A 22847-nucleotide genomic window follows, 5' to 3' on the forward strand; every position below is an offset into this window, starting at 1 on the left:
GGAGTGTGTCAGTATTTACAGGGGGTCCCTGGGGAGAGTGTCAGTATTTACAGGGGGGGTCCCCGGGGAGTGTGTCAGTATTTACAGGGGGTCCCCGGGGAGTGTGTCAGTATTTACAGGGGGTCCCCGGGGAGTGTGTCAGTATTTACAGGGGGGTCCCCGGGGAGTGTCAGTATTTACAGGGGGTCCCTGGGGAGTGTGTCAGTATTTACAGAGGGTCCCCGGGGAGTGTGTCAGTATTTACAGGGGGTCCCCGGGGAGTGTGTCAGTATTTACAGGGGGTCCCCGCGGAGTGTGTCAGTATTTACAGGGGGTCCCCGGGGAGTGTGTCAGTATTTACAGGGGGTTCTCAGGAGTGTGTTAGTATTTATAGGGGTCCCCAGGGAGTCGGTCTGTATTTACAGGGGGACCCGAGGGAGGCGTGCAACGCAGGCCACAGTGGTTAACACTGCATCCTCATAGTGGCACTGACCCCAGGTCAATGCTGGCCTTGTGGGGCTGTGGGGAGTTTGCATTTTCTCCCATGTCTGCGTGGGTTTCCTCCGGGTGCTCCTGCTTTGTGTAACGAAAAGCAACTTTATTTTCCCTTCTCCCACAGAAATGGCAACCGAGGGAGATATATAACAAAGTCCGTGGCTATTATACTATAATGCTGCGCCTCAACACTTAGAAAAAGGAACTGGTAGATTAAATTGTCAAATGGGACATGATATCCCAGAATTCAGTATGACTAAATCAGCAACAACACCCCTTGAAATTTATCACTTGGCATTACATATTTCTTTAATCGTAACTAAAATATATGTGCCCAAAAGTACTAAAGTTATATTTACATGTAACAATTTAGACTATAGGAGGTTTATCATGTTCTCCCTTTTGCCAATTTCCTTTTTGAGTTACATGACCCTGTCTTTTCCAATCTTTACTCAGATAGCAATCTGGTCTCCATAGCAACAACTCCAATCACATATTTTGCCTACCTTCATTGTGACCAGAGCTAAACTCTGAGTTTCATACCGGTGGTGTATCACGATTCATCTTCACTTTGTCTTTCTTTGCTGTTGATGATGTCTTAAAAAGCAAAGCAAGCGTAGCACCTCGCAATGTCTTCAAACTCAAACTCGAAAGGTGATTGATGGAACCATCAATTCACTAGCCACGTGCTTTAAGATATGAACAGTGGTTTTAATCTACTTACAACAGAGCCAGCCTGTTACCCGTTGAACTCTCGATGAACTGAATGACTAGCTCTGAGCATTGGTATTTGTACAGCAGTCCAGGGGGAGGGGGTCGTGGGCGGAGCCAAGGGTGGAGCCCTGTACAAACTCCTAAGCATTTCCAGCGCTGCTACTCCTAGTGGTCGGGCAACGCAACTGCGCTTATCAATGCATGGTCTCATGTATATACAGTGTGAATTACGGAGTTACATTCACCACAGTGATACAGGCCAGAATCCGAATCACAGAATAATACGGCACGGAAGAGGCCCTTGGGCCCATCTACTCTACACCGATGCATGAATAACACCTGAGCTGCTTACCTAACCCCGTTTGCCAGCACTTGGCCCATAGCCTCGAATATTCAGACGTGCCAAGTGCTCATCCGGGTACTTTTTAAAGGACGTGAGGCAACCCACCCTCCCAGGCAGTGCATTCCAGACCGTCACCGCCCTCTGGGTAAAAAGGTCGTCACGTCCCTCCTAAACCTCCTGCCCTGACCTTGAACTTGTGCCCCACGCAACTGACCCTTCAACAAAGGAGAATAGCTGCTCCCTATCCATCCTGTTCATGCCCCTCATAATCCTGTACACCTCAGTCTTCTCTGCTCCAGAGAAAACAACCCAGGCCTATCCAACTCTTCATAACTTAAACGCTTCATCCCCGGCAACATCCTGGTGAATCTCCTCTGCACCCCCCTCCAGTGCAACCACATCCTTCCTACAATGTGGCGACCAGAACTGCACACAGCACTCCAGCTGTGGCCCCACCAAAGCTCTATATAACTTCAACATGACCTCCCTGCTTTTGTAATCTGTGCCCCGATCGATAAAGACGAGTGTCCCGTTTGCCTTTTTCACCGCCCTATGAATAGTCCCGGGGGTATTTTGCAAGGAATATGAAATGGACTAGCCTGTGTCAACGAGGAACTTTGCAATTACTGCCCCACCTGTTACCTCACAATTATTTGTGCAAGAAGACCCAGTTCTTCCTCCAGCACCTTCGGATGTTGGGTGGTCGTGGAGGATGCTTGTCTCTATTTTATTTTTCCCGGGATGTGGGCTTCACCAGCTCTGCCAGCATTCGATGCCCATCCCAACTTCCCCTTGGGAAGGTGGTGGGTGAGCCGCCTTCTTGAACCGTTTCAGTCCGTGTGGTGTGGAATGTACGTTCGTACATGACATTATGCACGACCTCTGACCACTAGGTGGCATTGTAAACCCATCACGTGACCCTGTGATCGGGGAGTTGGGAGTAGGTCGTGCTGGGAGACAGACGTGTTTGCAGTAGTTCCACAATAGTTTGATTAGTGTTAGTTGTTTATTATTTAATTCACCCTTGTTACCTTACCGCGCAGTTGTCCGACAATAAATTATTTTAAACTACATGTTCTGTAGTTCATCATTCACGTCGGCCAGTCTGCAGAACATGACATGGTACCAGGAAGTTCTTGTACGAAAAAAATCCACGCCACTTGTAGCCACCTGGGATGGCCACTTACAAAGAATCCCGGGAAATATGGTACTTCTTGTGTGTAAATATATCATCATTGAACTTGAATGAACTAACTGGTTGTTGGTCTTTGATCGAGATCCGGCAAAACCTTGTGGTGGTATCATTTGATGCCTGGCGACTCTGAAAAGCAATATCATCATTAATAACTGTCATATCAGTATCCAGTTAAAAGAGCAACAGTATTGGGATCTCCGGTGCGAATTGGCAACATTATTGGCGACTCTGGTGGGATTCGACCTGATAAGGTAAACTCGTTAGATTTTGTTGCCTAAAACTATCGGGAGTATTGTGAACCGGAAAATAGCCTTGGCCATACCTGCTGTTCGAATCGCCGCCTTATTCCCCCTTAGTCCCAAATTAACGGTAGGAAAACAGGGATATTAGTAGCAATGGCAGCAAAGGCAATGGAACGTCGAATGAACCTGCAGGAACCCGAGGTCGCAGCGACCAGTAGAGCAGAGCAGTGCCCCATATGGGAAGAGGAATTGAGAAAGTGTTTGAAGGGGAAAGGATGGCCCCTTTGGTCCGAGTTTTGTTCAAATGAGGAGTATGGTCCAGGAAGCAGAGGACAAACCTGGTGGGACAACCTAACCGAGGTACATAAAAATGATGCAGTGAAAGATCATAAGCCGATGGCAATAGTGTCCTGTTTGGCTCAGTTGCGAGGCACAGAGGCGGTCGTGAGGTCCCCCCGCAGACAGCTAGTTGAGAAAGACGAGAAGAATGAGGGAAACTATAGTGAATGTGAAAAGATTAATGAGCAACTTCAGGAACAGTTGGCAGCTAAAGATAAAGATGGCTGATGTCAAACGGGCGCACCAATATTGTTTAGTTCACCTTCGCAGATTTCAGACCCCGTACGATAAAGCCGACCAAGATGCACAGAGCGCAGTTTTGGTACGAGAAGAGACGGAACAGCAGGTAGAACAGCCAGTGAAACAATGCGCAGCTTTGAAGGCAGCTGTACGAGCGCTCCATAGTTCCACAACGGAACAAAGAAAGAATACAGTAGATCACACCAAATGTAGGAAACAAATAGCAAAGTTACAGTCACTGCTTTCAGTGCAAAACGGCTTCAGAGATATCTTTGGCCTGAACTTAGATCAGGAGAATGGGCCCAGTTGGCAACACCTAAATGAAACCGCCCAGAGATATGTGGAGGACACAGAAAATCAGAACAGAGCCCCCCCCCCCCAGGCCCCGAAAACGAAAGCATCATCGACTGCACAGGCAGCGCACCCCCCCCCCCCCCATGAATCCAGTCACCACACACCGCGCGTCACAAGATCGGGAGGAGCCCAATTTAATTTACACCACCCCTCATCCGTCGCTCAACCGAGAGACGCCTGCACCAAAACTGAACCATCGAACCCACCGCAGACCCACATCATTTCTTTGAGAGAGTGCGACAGCAAACAGTTATGTACGGTCTGGACGAACCGGAGGAAGTTAAGCTTATAGTCACGAGCCTTGACCAGTCCGTCAGCTCAGCTTTGCCACAACCCCAGAATGTAGGAAAAGGAAGCCTCCAGGAAATAAAAGGCAGCTATTTTAGATACGATTGGATACAACAGAGGAGATCCGGTAGAAGGTTTGAACCGATGTAGACAAAAGAAGGGAGAGCCTCCGGCTGCATACGCAGGTCACTTTTGGATCCATTTTAAAGCGGTATTTGGGGAATTGAACCACGTACACTTGGATAACGACACAGCTAAATGGTCCCTCACTGTAGTCTCCCACGCCACAGAAGCAGGTCAAAAAGCCTGTGTGAATTACGACCCCGCAGATGCCACACATGATGACGTTTGGGTTTTAAAGCAACTCTCCAGAGCTTGGGAACAATCCCTGCATAGGAAGGCAGATCAGGAAAAGGCAGAGGCGAATATGCACCCAGTCAGGACTAATCAGGACCCAGCATGGGTAAATGAGGGAGGACAGCACCCCAGAGCACAGACACCACGAGGTTGCTATAATTGTGGATACATAGGACATTACCCTAACCCTAACCCTAAACCCCCCCCCCCCCCCCCACCGAACCAGCAATCGAACGCCCCACCTAGGAACAATGTTAGGCCCATACATAGCATTAGCGCCTGATCAGATAGTTCAGCGATCAATAGCACAGATTGACGGTGTTCGGACTCCCCAACTTGGGTCTGTGACGCCCTCTGGGATAAATCAGGCAGTCCAGTAGCCACGGGCACAGTCCGGGGACACCCTGTAGAGTTCCTTTGGGACACAGGAGGGCCCCGCACCACTTCAAACTCCTCCACAATGTTTCAGCGCGGCAAATGGCCCACCATAGACACCATCACCCTTAGTGGATTTACAGGACATGTACAGCAGGGATACATTACAGCCTCCATGGATATTCAGATAGGAACCACAAACACCAGACACCCCATTGTTTTAGTGGACTTGCCCCAAACAGCAGAGCACATTTTAGGAATCGCCTTCATGAGCTCACCCAACCTTTCCTTTGACCCCATCAATAAATGTGTAAGGAAAATGGCCAAGACATCGAGAGCCCCCGCTACGCTCACAGTAGGAGACTACGAACACAGAACCTGCTCAGTAGGCGACTATTGGTTTGACCAGCAAGCCACTAATACAGATAAGACGATTAGAGAGGTCCTAAGAAAACACAAAGCATCCTCCGCCCGGCAGCAAGCACGATTGTGGAAAAATTCTGGGAATAGTCACCATTACAGGTCCCCATCCCAAACCTCAGAAGCAATCCGGTTTCCCACAGCAAGCCGAGGGTGGGATTGCAAAAGTTATCAACAGCTTACAAGATCAAGGAGTAATTCGGCCCGTAGCCTCAACAAACAATGCCCCAATTTGGCCCATAAAGAAACCCGACGTTTCTTGGAGATTGACCACTGACTACCGAGAGCTCAACAAGGTTGCCCCGTTAGCAGCCCCCGCCGTTGCCACGAGTCCCGAAACCATGCTGAAGCAGGGAGTGCATGCTAAGTACTTTATTGTGCTGGACATTAGCAATGGCTTTTGGTCCATTCCCTTGGATAAGGCCTGTCAATACAAGTTTGCGTCCACATTTCAAGGGCAGCAGTATTTGTGGACATGCCTCCCACAAGGTTTCCACAACTCCCCCTCCATCTTTCACCCACAATTGGCCGACGGACTTTCCAAACGTTCCCACACCAAATGCCTTATTCAGTATGTGGACCACTTACTCCTACAGACGGACACAAAGGAAGAGCATGTTAAGCTTCTTTCCTGAATTGCTACGTCTCTTCCAATCGATTGGATGCAAGGTTAAAGCCCAGATCCTGAAAGAAAAGGTCCTTTTATTTAGGCACCATTATCACCCACGGGAAGAGAGAGAGATCGAACAGAAACAGATTGAATCAATTGCCCCTGCCTCACAATGTCACTGCACTCCCATCATTCTTCGGATTAGTTGGATATTGTAGGAACCATGTAGATGGTTTTGCCACCAAAGCAGCCCCACTTTCAGGCCTCCCTAAAAAGAACGCCCCATGAGAATGACTTCCTCAGCACATGGACGCCATCGATGAATTAAAATGCGCCCTCGACACAGCCCCCGCTTTGCAGGTACCAGACCCACACTCTCCCTACGCCGACCGAACCCTTTCTGCTGTACTACTACAGGAACGACATGACCGTTTAGGACCCGTCGCCTATGCCTCACGACTTTTGGATCCCGTGGAGCAAGGATCTTCAGCCTGCGAACGGCACTTGCTCACAGTCTTTGGGGCAGTTCAATATTTTGCACATATCACACGTCTCAACCCCGTAACGATTTTAACCGGGCACACCCCAACGCAGCTACAGTTAGATGGGAGGTTAAAGGACGGTTCAGTCAGCCAGATCAGAGCAGCTCGCTCGACACTATTAATACAAGGAAGGGACATCACAGTTAAACGAACAAAGACCCGCACATTTTTCGCGGACAGCCTGCAGTGTGAAGGAATCCCACGCGAGTGCCAGATCATTGTAGCCAAACACCACACAGGACCCTTCATTCCGAAATCATTGCCCACGCGGGCAGACATCAGAACACAATCCCCTGACCACGGATAGCTCTTTAGGAATTTATGAAGGTGGTTCCTCCACCATTGACAATGGGAAAAGAATAACAGGATGCGGTATTTATGTAGAAGACGCGCATTAGTGGAAATATCTTTAAAATTACCAGGCCAGTTAGGATCACAAGCAGCTGAGTTAGCAGCCATAGTATATGTAGTGCAGCTCCCAGATTCTTTCCCGACCCCCGCAGATATATATTCCGACAGTTTACATGTCTGCAATAGTTTGACAGAAGTCCTGCCCCTGTGGGAATCTCGAGGATTCGTACCACGTTGATGGTAAACCCTCTGCCCCATTATTGAAGCATATTCTTGAGACAGCAAAAGGCCGCACATACGGCATAATCAAAGTCAGAAGCCATCATCGTTCCTTCCCACCCGGTAACGTGAAGGCCTTAGCCAAGTCAGGTTCACGACACGGTCACTTCTGGCCACCCCGCCCGAGGGTGAACCGATACACGCAGTCCAGGTTTCACAGACCCAATCTCGAAGATTTAGCCCAGGCCCAAAAGGCTCTCCAGCAAGTTTTAGACGGAAACTACCCAGCCCCCTACGACAAATTCAAGGACTCACTGACGGTACAGGACAATCTAATTTTAAAAAACGGAATTTATGTGGTACCCACCTGATGGAACCATCAATTCACGAGACACGTGCTTTAAGTTATGAACAGTGGTTTTAATCTACTTACTACAGAGGCAGCCTGTCACCCGTTGAACTCTCGATGAACTGCAGGCTGGCTCTGGTCAAGGGTATTTATACAGCAGTCAAGGGGGAGGAGTCGTGGGCGGAGCCAAGGGTGGAGCCCTGTACAAACTCCTGAGCATTCCCAGAGCTACTCCCCCTAGTGGCCGGATGACGCTACTGCGCTTACAATGGTATAGGTGAATACAGTGTGAATTACTAAGTTACATTCACCACACCAGTCAGGACTAATCAGGACCCAGCATGGGTAAATGAGGGAGGACAGAAATGGTTTTAAATATGCGTTGTTAGTAATCGACACCATCACAAAATGGGTGGAAGCATTTCCCTCCAGGACAAACACGGCGAAGGCAAGAGCCAAGATCTTATCACAGCAGATATTCACATGAGTGGGACCCCCCCCCCCCCCCCCCCCCCCGCAGCATTGAATCAGACCAAGGTTCCCATTTCAGGGTAATGCAGAATGTCCTAGCGATTTTCGGAATTAAACAAAAATTCCACGTTGCTTATCACCCCCAACCCAGCCGTATTGTGGAACGTAAGAATCGGACCCTGAAAGCGACTATTGGGGAAATGGTGCAATAGCTTAACACCACGTGGGGCAGTTCTCCCATTCGCCCTTATGATTATTCAGAACACAGTATCCAGTTCCACAGGTTTCACCCCCCACACCCTTATGACCGGACGGCCCATGAAAGGAACTGAATATTTATTGGGCCTTCATTTGGCCAGCCCCACAGTCACCGCCCTCACCTCACGAAAAAGCAGTCCGACAGGTCAGGTAAAATATGAAAGCAGCCCAGCTCGCTGCAGCTGTCCGACTAGGCGTGAGGAAGAAGCAGAGTAAGGGCCTGCTTTGATAAAACAGTCCACCCGGTAGAGTACACAGTCGGTCAGCAAGTGGTGGTTTCCCTGTATAATCCCAGTTCGTTCCTCGCCCCTAAATTTGCAGGACCCAACTCCATTTCGGATGAAGTGAGCCCCTCTGTGTACAAAATAACCTACCCCAATGGACAAACAGGTTGGTTCCATATCAACCAGCTTAACGTTTATGGAACCCAATGTAGCCACTCCCACCACGTCTCCCTAGCAATAATGGCAGACTATTCAATGACAAACGAGCCCCCCCCCCCCCCATTGGCACCACGTCAACACTTGTCGATTAGTGAGGAATGACGATTCGGATCCCATGACGGCCACGCGGCCACGGCGCAGAAACGACAGACACGAGGTTGGCAACCGGGAGATGGTGATGACTCAGAGACTGCTTCCGTTATGGTAACCCTTACACAACACTTTTGATGACGGAACCCTGAGGTGTCCAGATGATGAGAAAAAGGAACCGCATGTGAATTACGGTGTCCTATTTCCTGATGGAACCTGCCCGCTATCTTTCTTATTGCTACATGGTTTTAATTAATGTTGGCCAGTTACAAAATTTCTTGATACAGTCATGGTTCCTCTTCTGACGCCATTTACTGCCAATGACCGTTAAAGGAACAAATTGTTGGATCCCATATGTTACAAATTGTTTCCGCTCATTCGGTCACCCAGGTAGGGAGTAACGGCACTGATCCCCGCCTTGCCTGAGGACCCCCTATGTATCCGGTCAGCCAAGCTCGGGTAGTGGAGTAACGGCACTGATCCCCGCCCTGCCTGAGGACCCCCTATGTATCTGGTCAGCCAAGCTCGGATAGTGGAGCAACGGCACTGATCCCCGCCCTGCCTGAGGACCCCCTGTGTATCTGGTCAGCCAAGCTCGGGTAGTGGAGTAACGGCACTGACCCCCACCCTGCCTGAGGACCCCCTATGTATCCGGTCAGCCAAGCTCGGGTAGTGGAGTAACGGCACTGACCCCCGCCCTGCTCGGGGAATCCCACCCTTTCTTGCCCTGCCCCGGCCCACACGCACCTCATGCTTCGCTCACTTCAAGTAATCTGGAATGGTTTTGTTTACACTCCCCACAGGTACGCCTTTCCACCTCGAGCTTGATTCGGACGACAGCGACAGCCCCTGGCAGGTTTTGTATTCCTTATCTGCCCTTTAGTGTGGTTTCAAGAATGCCTTTGCCACAGCCTGTACACTCAACTCTTTACCTTCCGCGACTCTTTGGTCACTACCCCAACTGCTATTTACATGTTTGCCACACTTGGTTGTTACACATTTGCTGCTATACGTGAACTACCTCTGGACCCTGGACGGAGAAACTGTCCGCCCAGTAACCGCATGGACCACAAGCTGCGGGATTCCTTGCACTTAAACTGATTTATTTTTTCTTCGGATGTCTTGTCCCTAAAATGGTTAATTCAAAAACAAAATGAGGGAGTCACACGTGGCGACGATTCTATTGGGTAATTGAAGTTGAAGAGAGAAAGACAAACAAAACGAGATGTTAACCAACGTTAATAACAGATATGCTTGCACGCTCAGGAATATACGAAGAACAAAAAGACAAGATGAAGATGGGACTGATGATCTCCATTGTGATCATCACTGGATTCCTACAACTGCGCGTGTTGACAGCCTTTGTACCCCACACCATACCGGCCCCGGACATGACCATACAATAGGAGACCCCCAGCCAAGATACACACACATGGTGCGAAAACATTGTAACATGGTATTCCCTTTCCGATACAGTAGAAGCCCGTTTAGGAATAGCAATACTCTGCATTGTCGTTCAGACACATTGGGCGCGATTCTCCGAGCCCCGCGCCGGGCCAGAGAATCGGCGCAACCGCACCACAATGCCCCCGACGCAGGTGCGGAGAATCGGCGCCATTGTTCGCCGGCGCGTTAGACGCGGCGAGGGCCGCCGATTCTCTGGCCCGGATGGGCCGAGCGGCCGCGCGGATACGGCAGAGTCCCGGCGGCGCCGTTCAGCCCTGGTCGCTGCCGGCGGGAACTCTGCGCAAAGGGTCGGGGGAGCGGTCTGTGGGGCGGGGAAAAGCGCTCCTTCCCCGGGGGGGAGGGGGCCTCCGTGGGGTCTGGCCCACGATCGGGGCCTAATGGTCGGCGGTCCGGTCTCTTCCCCCCCCCGGGCCTACTTTACTGCGCGGCGGCCCCCCGAACACCGACACCATTTTGAGTCGGAGCCGTCGTGCAAAAGAAATCACCCGCGCGTGCGTGAACCTCTCCAGCGCCGCGCTGCACCCCCTGTGGGGGACAGAATCGGTACTCCCCGCGCCCGTTTCACGCCGTCATGAAACGCGACGGCGTGAAGACTTAGTCTCCGTTCGGGAGAATCGCGCCCTTAGACTCCGCAAATGGCGAAGGAGAGCCTCCTGCTCCCCAATATACACACTCCCAGCCCCTTTCCTTGGAATCCATCAAACCCCACAAACCTTTTCAACCTTTGTCACTGACAAAATAAAAAGATTGTACTTCCTCCATGACCGTAATAGATTAAGTAGCGATGTGATCCTCTTGTTTATTTCTTTAAAATGTTTGTATTGTACATAAGTTCCTTTTTGATATTTGCCAGCAGCATGAGATTAGCTGAGGTAATGATAGTTAGAGGTTCCCTTGTGTCAACAAGTTCAATGTGTTCGTGTTGAGCAGGGGGCTGATCCCGAGGGTACGGGAAGCTGAGTACTCGGCCATTGCGATCTCTGATCATGCACCGCATTGGGTGGATGTGGAAATGGGGGAGGCGCGGGACCAGCGCCCGCTGTGGCGGCTGGATGTGGGGCTGTTAGCGGACGACGAGGTGTGTAAAAGGGTCCGGAAGAGCATTGAGAGCTATCTGGACTTGAATGACACGGGTGAGGTGCAGGTGGGGATGGTCTGGGAGGCCCTGAAGGCAGTGATCAGGGGAGAGCTGATCTCCATAAGGGCGCACAGAGAAAGAAAGGAGAGGCAGGAGAGGGAGAGGCTGGTGGGGGAGCTATTGGAAGTGGATAGGAGATATGCGGAGGCACCAGAGGAGGGGCTGCTGGGAGAACGGCGCAGCCTGCAGGTCAAGTTCGACCTGCTGACCACCAGGAAGGCAGAGACGCAGTGGAGAAGGGCACAGGGCGCGGTCTATGAGTATGGGGAAAAGGCGAGCAGGATGCTGGCACACCAGCTTCGCAAACGAGATGCGGCTAGGGAGATTGGGGGAGTGAAGGAGAGGGGCGGGAAGGTAGTGCAGAAGGGGCAAGAAGTGAACGGGGTCTTCAGGGATTTTTACAAGGAGTTGTATCGGTCTGAGCCGCCGACGAGGAGAGGGGGAATGGAGGACTTCCTAAACAAATTGAGGTTCCCAAGGGTCCAGGAGGGGCTGGTAGAAGGGCTGGGGGCGCCAATAGGGCTAGAGGAGCTAGTCAAGGGAATAGGTCAGATGCAAGCGGGGAAGGCGCCGGGGCCAGATGGGTTCCCGGTGGAATTCTATAAGAAAAATGTGGACTTGGTGGGACCGGTACTGGTACGAGCCTTTAATGAGGCGCGAGAGGGGGGGGTTCTGCCCCCGACAATGTCGCAGGCTCTGATCTCCCTGATATTGAAGCGGGATAAAGACCCCGTGCAGTGCGGGTCCTACAGGCCTATCTCGCTTCTGAACGTGGATGCCAAGTTGCTGGCAAAGATCCTGGCAGCTAGAATAGAGGATTGTGTGCCAGGGGTAATCCATGAGGACCAGACGGGGTTCGTGAAGGGGCGGCAGCTCAACACGAACGTGCGGAGATTGCTGAATGTAATTATGATGCCGGCAGTGGAGGGGGAGGCTGAGATAGTGGTAGCGCTGGACGCGGAGAAGGCATTCGATAGGGTGGAGTGGGAGTACCTGTGGGAGACGTTGGAACGGTTTGGGTTTGGGGAAGGGTTTATTAAGTGGGTGAAGTTGCTCTACTCGGCCCCGACGGCGAGTGTAGTGACAAACGGGAGGAGGTCGGAGTATTTCGGGCTCCACCGAGGGACCAGGCAGGGATGTCCCCTATCCCCCCTACTTTTCGCACTGGCGATTGAACCGTTGGCGATGGCACTGAGGGGTTCAGGGGGGTGGAGAGGACTGACTAGGGGAGGGGAGGAACATCGAGTATCGCTGTATGCGGATGATCTACTGCTGTACGTGGCAGACCCAGAAGGGGGAATGCCGGAGATAATGGAACTATTAGCAGAGTTTGGGGACTTTTCGGGGTACAAACTAAATTTGGGCAAAAGCGAGGTTTTTGTGATATACCCGGGGGACCAGGGAGAGGGTATTGGGAGACTCCCCTTCAAGCGAGCAGGAAAGAGCTTTAGGTACTTAGGGGTGCAGGTGGCAAGGAACTGGGGGACCCTCCACAAGTTGAACTTTTCCAGGCTGGTGGAACAGATGGAGGAGGAATTTAAGAGGTGGGACATGGTACCGTTGTCGCTGGCGGGGAGGGTGCAGTCAATCAAAATGACGGTCCTCCCAAGGTTCTTGTTTTATTTCAGTGCTTGCCCATCTTCCTCCCTAGGGCCTTCTTCAAAAAGGTGACGAGTAGCATCATGAGCTACGTGTGGGCGCATGGCACCCCAAGGGTGAGGAGGGTCTTTTTGGAGCGGAGTAGGGACAGTGGAGGGCTGGCATTACCCAATCTCTCGGGGTACTACTGGGCGGCAAATGTGTCAATGGTGCGCAAGTGGATGATGGAAGGGGAGGGGGCAGCTTGGAAACGAATGGAGAGGGCGTCCTGTGGCAACACAAGCCTGGGGGCCCTAGTAACGGCACCATGGCCGCTCCCCCCCACGAGGTACACCACGAGCCCGGTGGTGGCGGCCACCCTCAAGATATGGGGGCAGTGGAGGCGACACAGGGGGGAAATGGGAGGTCTGTTGGCGGCGCCAATAAGAGGGAACCATAGATTTATCCCGGGGAACATCGACGGGGGATTTCAGAGCTGGTACAGGGTGGGCATAAGGCAGCTGAAGGACCTGTTTATAGAGGGGAGGTTTGCGAGCCTGGGAGGGCTGGAGGAGAAGTTTGAGCTCCCCCCGGGAAACATGTTCAGATATTTACAAGTGAAGGCATTTGCTAGGCGGCAGGTGGAGGGGTTTCCCCTGCTCCCCAGTAAGGGGGCGAGTGATAGGGTGCTCTCGGGGGTCTGGGTCGGAGGGGGGAAGATATCAGACATCTACAAGATAATGCAGGAGGCGGAAGAAGCATCAGGGGAGGAGCTGAAAGCCAAGTGGGAAGGGGAGCTGGGAGAGCAGATAGAAGACGGGACGTGGGCGGATGCACTGGAGAAGGTCAACTCTTCCTCCTCGTGTGCGAGACTGAGCCTCATTCAATTTAAGGTGCTGCATAGAGCTCACATGACGGGGACAAGGATGAGCCGGTTCTTTGGGGGTGAGGACAGGTGTGTCAGATGTCTGGGAAGCCCAGCGAACCATGTGCATATGTTCTGGGCATGTCCGGTGCTGGAAGGGTTCTGGAAGGGGGTGGCAAGGACGGTGTCGAAGGTGGTGGGGTCCAGGGTCAAACCAGGATGGGGGCTTGCGATCTTTGGGGTCGGGGTAGAACCGGGGGTACAGGAGGCTAGGGAGGCCGGAATACTGGCCTTTGCGTCCCTAGTGGCTCGACGAAGGATATTAATTCAATGGAAGGACGCGAGGCCTCCAAGCGTTGAAACTTGGATTAACGATATGGCTAGCTATATTCAGCTAGAAAGGATCAAATTTGCCCTGAGAGGGTCGGTACAGGGATTCGCCAGGCGGTGGCAACCTTTCCTTGACTTTTTAGATCAGAGATAGACGTTCGGGGTCGTGGCAGCAGCAACCCGGGGGGGGGGGGGGGGGGGGGGCAGCAAGGGTCGTGGGGGGACATGCACGACTGTAACGCGGGCAAGTCTGCTCGCTGCTCATGTCTGAAACTGTAGGCTGCCTTGTTTGTTAAGGTTGCCTGGGGGGGGGGGGGGGGGGAGGACTGGTGCGCGCGAGAGGGCGGGCGAGGGAGGGACATTTGTCTAGAGGGATTGTGTTGTAAATAATTTAAAAATTAGTAGGGGTAATGTCTGTATGGAAAAACTCTTTCAATAAAAATTATTTAAAAAAAAAAAAAAAAAAAAAAAAAAAAAACAAGTTCAATGTGGAATGATTAAATGTTTTATAGTGGCCCCTTAGAGTATATTTAAAAAAAAAAAATTTTTATTCAGATTTTCACAAAATATCAATAACAGAAAATATTAACAAACAAAAAAAAGATTAACAACTAAGAAAAACAAGAAAGAACAAACCCCCCCCCCCCCCCTCCGTTAAATACAAAAAGAAGAAAGCGATTAACACCTGTCATAGCCAAAGAACACATTTACACGCCCCATCAACCCAACCCACCAAAACGACTCCCCCCCCCCCCCCCCCCCCCCCCCCCCCACCCCGGGGTTGCTGCTGCTGCCGGCCTATTTCCCTACCGTTCCGCCAGGAAGTCCAGGAAAGGCTGCCACCGCCTAAAGAACCCTTGTACCGACCCTCTCAGGGCAAATTTCACCCTCTCCAATTTAATAAACCCCGCCATATCATTGATCCAGGCCTCCACGCTTGGGGGCCTCGCATCCTTCCATTGGAGCAAGATCCTACGCCGGGCTACTAGGGACGCAAAGGCCAGGACCCCGGCCTCTTTCGCCTCCTGCACTCCCGGCTCTACTGCAACCCCAAAAATTGCGAGTCCCCAGCCTGGCTTGACCCTAGATCCTACCACCCTCGACACCGTCCTTGCTACCCCCTTCCAAAACTCCCCCAGCGCTGGGCATGCCCAGAACATATGGGCGTGGTTCGCTAGGCTCCAGCACCTAGCACACCTGTCCTCGCCCCCGAAAAACCTACTCATCCTCGACCCAGTCATGTGGGCCCTGTGCAGCACCTTGAACTGTATGAGGCTAAGCCTCGCACAGGAAGACGAGGAATTCACTCTTTCCAGGGCATCCGCCCACGTCCCCTCCTCAATCTCCTCACCCAGCTCCTCTTCCCATTTACCCTTCAGTTCCTCCACCGAGGCCTCGTCTACCTCCTGCATCACCCGGTATATGTCCAAAATCCTCCCCCCTCCATGAGGTTAAGTTTGTGTAGGGCCCCCCAGCTCCCAGCCACCTGGACTCCCAGGTACCTAAAGCTCCTCCCTGCCCTTTTTAGTGGGAGCCTACCAATCCCCTCCTCCTGGTCCCCCGGGACAACGACGAACAACTCGCTCTTCCCCAGGTTGAGCTTGTATCCTGAGAAGTCCCCAAAGTCCCCGAGAATCTTCGTCACCTCTGGCATTCCCCCCACTGGGTCCGCCACATACAGCAACAAGTCATCTGCGTAAAGTGACACTCGGTGCTCCTCCCCACCCCGCACCAGACCCCTCCAATTCCTCAACTCCCTCAGTGCCATGGCCAGGGGCTCAATTGCCAACGCAAAGAGCAAAGGGCACAGGGGACACCCCTGTCTCGTCCCCCGGTATAACCGAAAGTACTCCGATCTCCTCCTATTCGTGGCTACGCTCGTCATCGGGGCCTCATAAAGCAGCCTCACCCAACGGACAAACCCCTCCCCAAACCCAAACCTTTCCAGCACCTCCCACAAGTACCGCCACTCAACCCTATCAAAGGCCTTCTCCGCGTCCAACGCCGCCACTATCTCCACTTCCCCCGCTACCGCCGGCATCATAATGACATTCAAGAGCCTCCGTATGTTGGTGTTCAGCTGCCTTCCCTTCACAAACCCCGTCTGGTCCTCATGAATGACCCCCGGCACACAGTCCTCTATCCTTGTGGCCAAGATCTTCGCCAACAGCTTGGCGTCTACATTTAGCAGCGAGATCGGCCTATATGACCCACACTGCAGGGGGTCCTTGTCCCGCTTAAGGATCAAGGAAATCAGCGCCTGTGACATAGTTGGGGGCAAAGCCCCCCCCCCCCCCCCCACTTGCCTCGTTAAAGGTCCGGACCAACAGGGGGCCCAGCAGGTCTGCATACATTTTATAAAATTCGACCGGAAACCCATCCGGCCCCGGCGCCTTCCCCAGCTGCCTGCTCCCTATCCCTTTGACCACCTCCTCCAGCTCGATCGGCGCCCCCAGCCCCTCCACCTGTCCCTCCACCACCCACGGGAATCTCAACCGGTCCAAGAAGCGCCCCATTCCCCCCCCCCTCCGCTGGGGGCTCAGACCGATACAATTCCCCGTGAAAGCCTGAAGACCCCATTAATGTCTGACCCCCTTCGCACCACATTCCCTCCCCGATCTGTCACTCCACCAATCTCCCTGGCCGCATCCCGCTTACGGAGCTGATGCGCCAGCATCCTACTCACCTTCTCACCATATTCGTACACTGCTCCCTGTGCCTTCCTCCACTGAGCTTCCGCCTTTCTGGTGGTCAACAAGTCAAACTCAGCCTGGAGACCACACCACTCCCTCAGCAATCCCTCCTCCGGAGCCTCCACGTATCTCCTATCCACCCTCACCAACTCCCCCGCCAGCCTCTCCCTCTTTGCTCTCCCCTCTCCCTATGGGCTTGATGGAAATCAACTCCCCCCCTAACCACCGCCTTCAGCGCCTCCCAGACCGTCCCCACTCGAACCTCCCCATTATCATTGGCCTCCAGGTACCTCTTGATACATCCTCGAACCCGCCCGCCCACCTCCTCATCTGCCAGCAGCCCCACCTCCAGGTGCCAGAGCGGGCGCTGGTCCCTCTCCTCCCCCAGCTCGAGGTCCACCCAGTGCGGGGCATGGTCCGAAATGACTATGGCCGAATATTTGGCATCATCCACCCTCGAAACCAGCCCCCTGCTAATAATAAAAAAAATCGATCTGGGAATAGGCCTTATGCACGTAGGAGAAGAATTAAAACTCCCTGGCCCTCGGCCTCGCGAACCTCCAAGGATCCACCCCTCCCATCTGGCCCATAAACCCCCTCAACACCTTAGCCGCCGCTGGCCTCCTACCCGTCCTGGACCTGGATCGATCCAATGGGGGATCCAGCACCGTGTTGAAGCCCCCCCCCCCCCCCCCCCCCCACCCCCCATTATCAGGATCCAGATCCGGAATCCGGCCCAACATGTGCCACATTAAACCCCGCATCGTCCCAGTTCGGGGCATAGACATTCACCAGCACCACCCGCTCCCCCTGCAGCTTGCCGCTCACCATCACATACCTCCCGCCACTGTCAGCCACCATCTTTGACGCCTCAAACGACACCCTCTTTCCCACCAGGATCGCCACCCCCCGATTTTTTGCATCTAGCCCCGAATGAAACACTTGGCCTACCCAGCCCTTCCTCAGCCGAACCTGGTCCACCACTCTCAGGTGTGTCTCCTGAAGCATAGCCACGTCCGCCTTCAGCCCCTTCAGGTGTGTAAACACCCGGGCCCGTTTGACCGGCCCGTTCAGCCCCCTCACATTCCAGGTTATCAGCCGGATCAGGGGGCTCCCTGCCCCCCTCCCCCGCCGACTAGCCATTACCCTTCCCCTGCCCGCCACTGGCCAGCGCCCCTACGCTCAGCCCGTTCCCCACGGCGGCAAACCCCCCCCCCCCCCCCCCCCCGCATAGTTTATGAATTTATGATGCGCTGATAAAATTAGGGAACTGCTCCAAAAACATAGTACAGAGTAATGTAGAACCCGTCCTTCACCAAGGGTAACCGGCACACCAGGGACGGATAAGGATCCACCACGCTTCGCGTTCAGGATCAAAAGGACAGGATCTGGGATGGTCACTTACAAAAGGATCCCCGGAAATATGGCCACCTGCAAAGGACCATGGGAAATATGGTCAACCCAGAACTCAGACGCTCAGAGCTTATGTCTATTGTCAACTCAGATGACTAGACGCTATCGAAACCCCCAGCTACTTTGCATTCTAATGGCCCATTTCCCCAGAACAAAAGACCTGTACTCAGGTAACCGATACAGAAACAGACTCATCGGTGCCTCTCCCTTTGCTCAGGGGGCCCAAAAAGCCAAGGACAATGACCGCTCAGGACACGCCCCGCCATCAAGGCACCCGCCCCTTTATTGGTCAAAATCGAAGGCAGTAATCGAAGGCTGCCGAATTATTGGGTCCAAAGCTAAGGACCGACCAAAAGAGCGCGGAACCCCCAAAGGATAAAGAGAGACACTGCCATGTGTTCGGTCTCTCTTGGCCCCGGCACTCGGTCTCACTTGGCCCCGACCTACGCCTAAAGCCAAGTGTAGCATCACGACCAGAAGACAAGTTCAAGACCAACGATCACTGCCAGATGGATGAGCCCAGCAGAAACAAAATCACTTCTCCAGACCCAGCCACGCAAGATCCGAACAAAGGCCTTGTTCCTCTGCATACAGCCGGGTGGCTGACGTTAAGTACAGGTTGTTGTAGTTGTTAGGTGTAATTTAGCTTATAGTGTTTTAGGTTGTATGTCGAAGTAATCCTTGTGTGTAAATAAACCATCATTGAACTGGAACTAACTAACTGGTTGTTGGGTTTTTGATTGATATCCGGTTGAACCTTGTGGTGGTATCATTTGATACCTGGCCACTCTGAAAAGTAATATCATCATTCATTTTTTAAAATATTTAGAGTACCCAATTCATTTTTTTTCCAATAAAGGGGCAATTTAGCGTGGCCAATCCACCTGGCCTGCACGTTTTTGGGTTGTGGAGGCGAAACCATGCAGACATGGGGAGAATGTGCAAACTCCACACGGACAGTGACCCAGAGCCGGGATCGAACCTGGGACCTCAGCGCCGTGAGGCAGCAATGCTAACCACTGTGCCACCATGCTGCCAGGATATCATCATTAATTTTTTTTTTTTTTTAAATAAATTTAGATTAGCCAATTATTTTTTCCAATTAAGGGGCAATTTAGCGTGGCCAATCCACCTACTCTGCACATTTTTGGGTTGTGGGGGCGAAACCCACGCAGACACGGGGAGAATGTGCAAACTCCACACAGACAGTGACCCAGAGCCGGGATCGAACCTGGGACCTCAGCGCCGTGAGGCGGTTGTGTTAACCACTAGGCCACCGTGCTGCCCGATATCATCATTAATAACTGTCATATCAGTAGCCGGTCAAAAGAGCGACATTATTGGCATCTCCAGTGCCAATTGGCAGCACACTAAAGATAAGAAATACAGGATAAGAAAGGAAAGCATTTTTGTGACTAACCATGCTAGCTACTGGCATCTTGCGCTCAACGTGCGGTAAAACGTCAAAGCCTGGAATGGAGGGTATTGAGGCGCCTCAACAGCTTTGGCTTTCCGGTAACGTAGACGAGAATTGGAGGGTGTTTAAGCAGCAGCTTAAACCCTACATTGCTGCCCGTTGAGAGGCATATTGCGTTGCCGCCCGAGAAAAAAACAAAACCTTTGAGCGCTATGTATTCCGTACGCGAACCCAGAATGCGGAGAGGCATTCGATAGCTTCCACGCTGACCTGTGATTGAAAGCGCAGCCGTGCAACTTCAGCACACTGCGGTCGTCAATAATACGAGACCAGGATATTTTCGGAACCTCTGATGCCAAGGTGCGTGGGCGGCTACAGCAGCGGGAAACAGCCTAGCAGCTTGAAAGCGCCGTTCAAATACGTTACGCCAACGACAAAACAGCTCAACGCGTTGAATCTCCGCGGTTTTGACGCGAAGGCAGAAGAGGCGGCAGACGCCATTAGTGTGGTGACGCAGCTGAATCAGAAACCTGCTCCCAGCGCGGGCGGCCATTTTGAGCGGCTGACCCGATCCTCCATTTTGCCCCCCCCTGGCGGGCTGGAGAGTCTAGGACCAGGGGAGGCTTCACATTCCCCGGACAAGGGGTCGGCCATTTTGGATGGAACCGAGGAGAAACCTCTTCACCGAGGCTGGGGAATGTTTGGAATTCTTGCCCCCCCCCCCACACACCCAGGGAACTGTGGGCGGTCAGCTGCTGAGGACGTCCCAGGCCGAGATGGAGGGACTTTTTTGGAGGCCGAGGGAGTTACGGGGTACGGGGAGCGGTGGCGGGAAAGCGGAGTCGAGGGAGAAGGTCGATCACGGTGGTGTTGAATGGGGGTGGGGGGGGGCTCGAGGGGCCGAACGACCCCCCCCCCCCACTCCTCTTCGCTGCTCCTGTGTCCTTATACGGCACACCCCCTTTCACGATCCCCCCCCTTCCGAGGCCCCGAACGCTCTCTCCAGGCGAAGCGGCAATGGACGAGGGGCCTTCTCCGACTGGGCCGACAGAACTCCACCCTGATCCATGTCCGGGCCATACCAAAGCCAGGCTGGGAGTTCGCTCTTCTCAATGCTCAATGCACCGTGCGTGACCCCCCCCCCCCCCCCCCCCCCTCCACTCCCCGCCCAGCATCCCGTCGCTGCTCACTTTACGTCTCCGTCTTGCTCCCACCCTGACCCCTCCCTGTCTTCGATCTGCTCGAGGTTGCCGCCCAATGGGCTTCCGGGCCTAATGGTTGACCTCGATTGCTCGGCCATGACCCTGGCTCCCGTTTATTTGGAAAGCAGGTTTCTGTGGTGCCCAAAGCTGTTACTATTTGCACATCCTCCAGGCCCAACTTTGTCTTCTTTGCTTGTCCATTGATCTTGCATCATGGTCGCTTTTGTTGTTCAGACTGCCCTGCCTATCATCCACTTCCCCCTTTTGTTCTTACCGCTCCCAACTCCACAAACATTTACCTCCATAAAACCCATTCCATTTCTCACCTTTTCCCAGTTTGAACGATAGTTCATTGACTTGGCTCGCTGACGCTGCCTCTCTCTCTCTCTCACCTCTCGCTTTCTCCACAGTTACAACCTCAGTGATTGAGCTTCTTCAGCATTTATGGTTCTATTTACCCAGGGTTTGACAATCAGCTCAAAGTTCAAATTCAGATGATCAATATCTTCCTGACCATTTACGAGTCTCTCTCTCTCTCTCTCTCTCGCACTAAACCGACGAAAGATCTTCATTCCGGCTTCGATCCGGGTGGACAGAGATCTCGGGGGAATAAGGACGGAGACCGAGAGAGAGAGAGAGAGAGAGGGACAGAAAGAGACAGGGTGGGAGAGGGACTGAGATTGAGAGAGGGGGACAGAGACCGAGAGGAGCAGGGTTAGAGGGGGACAGAGACAGAGAAGGAGCAGCGTTAGAGGGGGACAGAGACAGAGAAGGAGCAGCGTTAGAGGGGGACAGAGACAGAGAAGGAGCAGCGTTAGAGGGGGACAGAGACAGAGAAGGAGCAGCGTTAGAGGGGGACAGAGACAGAGAAGGAGCAGCGTTAGAGGGGGACAGAGACAGAGAAGGAGCAGCGTTAGAGGGGGACAGAGACAGAGAAGGAGCAGGGTTAGAGGGGGACAGAGACCGAGAGGAGTAGGGTTAGAAGGGGACAGAGACAGAGAAGGAGCAGCGTTAGAGGGGGACAGAGACAGAGAAGGAGCAGGGTTAGAGGGGAACAGAGACAGAGAGCAGGGTTAGAGGAGGACAGAGAGAGAAAAAGATACAGAGACAGGGGCAAAGAGTGAGAGAGAAAGATTGAGAGACAGGGGCAAAGAGTGAGAGAGAAAGATTGAGAGACAGGGGCAAAGAGTGAGAGAGAAAGATAGAGAGACAGGGGCGAAGAGAGGCAGAGACACAGAGGGAGAAGAGGTGGGGAGAGGGGCTGAGAGGGAGAGAGAGACACTGAGATAGAGAGAGGCAGAGAGAGAGAAGGAACAGAGAGAGTGTGAGGGCGCAGAACCCCAGACGCCGATCGAGACTGTGTGCACGAGCAAATCGAGGCAGGCAGAGACAGAGTGGGGGAAATACAGAGAGAGGGAGGGAGCGGGACGGAGATGCTGAACGATTCGAGGTCCAATCTGGATGGAGCGACGGAGAAGAAGGAGCGTTTCGCCTACTCGAATCCGGCACTGACGATGGACGAGACGGCGGCCGAGCTGACGGTGGAGATCTGCTCCACCTCAAAATCTACTCTTCAGCAGACAAGGTGCATGACCCGTGGCTGCCATGCCAACTGGGGCTCTGCGGGAGGGCGAGGGGGTGGGGGGGGGGGGGGGGGGGCGAGACGCTGTCGGACCTGAGAAGCTAAGACATTGCAGCCGGCCATTCAGGCCCTCGAGCCTGCTACCCCCCCCCCCCTGTGAAAGATGGTCAACGCTGATCTACTCCCTCAAACCCTCCTTCCCACACGCTCCCCTCCCCCATCCCATAATTTCCTGCAGCCCCTTCTGAAAAACTACATGGGGAGTGGGGGAGTCAGAGGGTTAACTGGACACAAATAGTGCCCCGTGCACAAACGGGAGAGATTTGGACAAGTTACCTGTGGGCCGGTCAAAGGGAGAGGTTCAGAAAGAGGTAAAAGGAACGAGAGACGGAGGTAGAGAGAGTCGTGGAGAGGTTCAGAGAGCGAATTCCACAGCTCGGGAGCCCAGGCAGCTGGAGTCATGGCTCCCAATGAGATTCAAATCGAGG

At 53.1% G+C, this 22847-nt stretch overlaps 1 protein-coding gene across 1 annotated transcript in view; it reads left to right on the top strand.

Moving 5' to 3' along the window:
- The first annotated feature begins 3455 nt into the window (after nucleotides 1-3455).
- The window catches only part of LOC119968062 (ABC transporter G family member 14-like), a 64142-nt gene continuing 44750 nt past the window's right edge, over nucleotides 3456-22847 (top strand). Inside the window, exons 1-2 of the mRNA XM_038801162.1 lie at nucleotides 3456-3756; nucleotides 9478-9530. Of these exons, the coding sequence (XP_038657090.1) occupies nucleotides 3456-3756; nucleotides 9478-9530 (354 nt within the window). The remainder of the gene's footprint in view (nucleotides 3757-9477; nucleotides 9531-22847) is intronic.

The sequence above is a fragment of the Scyliorhinus canicula genome, chromosome 6 (genome assembly GCF_902713615.1).
Source record: "Scyliorhinus canicula chromosome 6, sScyCan1.1, whole genome shotgun sequence".
NCBI lineage: Eukaryota > Metazoa > Chordata > Chondrichthyes > Carcharhiniformes > Scyliorhinidae > Scyliorhinus > Scyliorhinus canicula.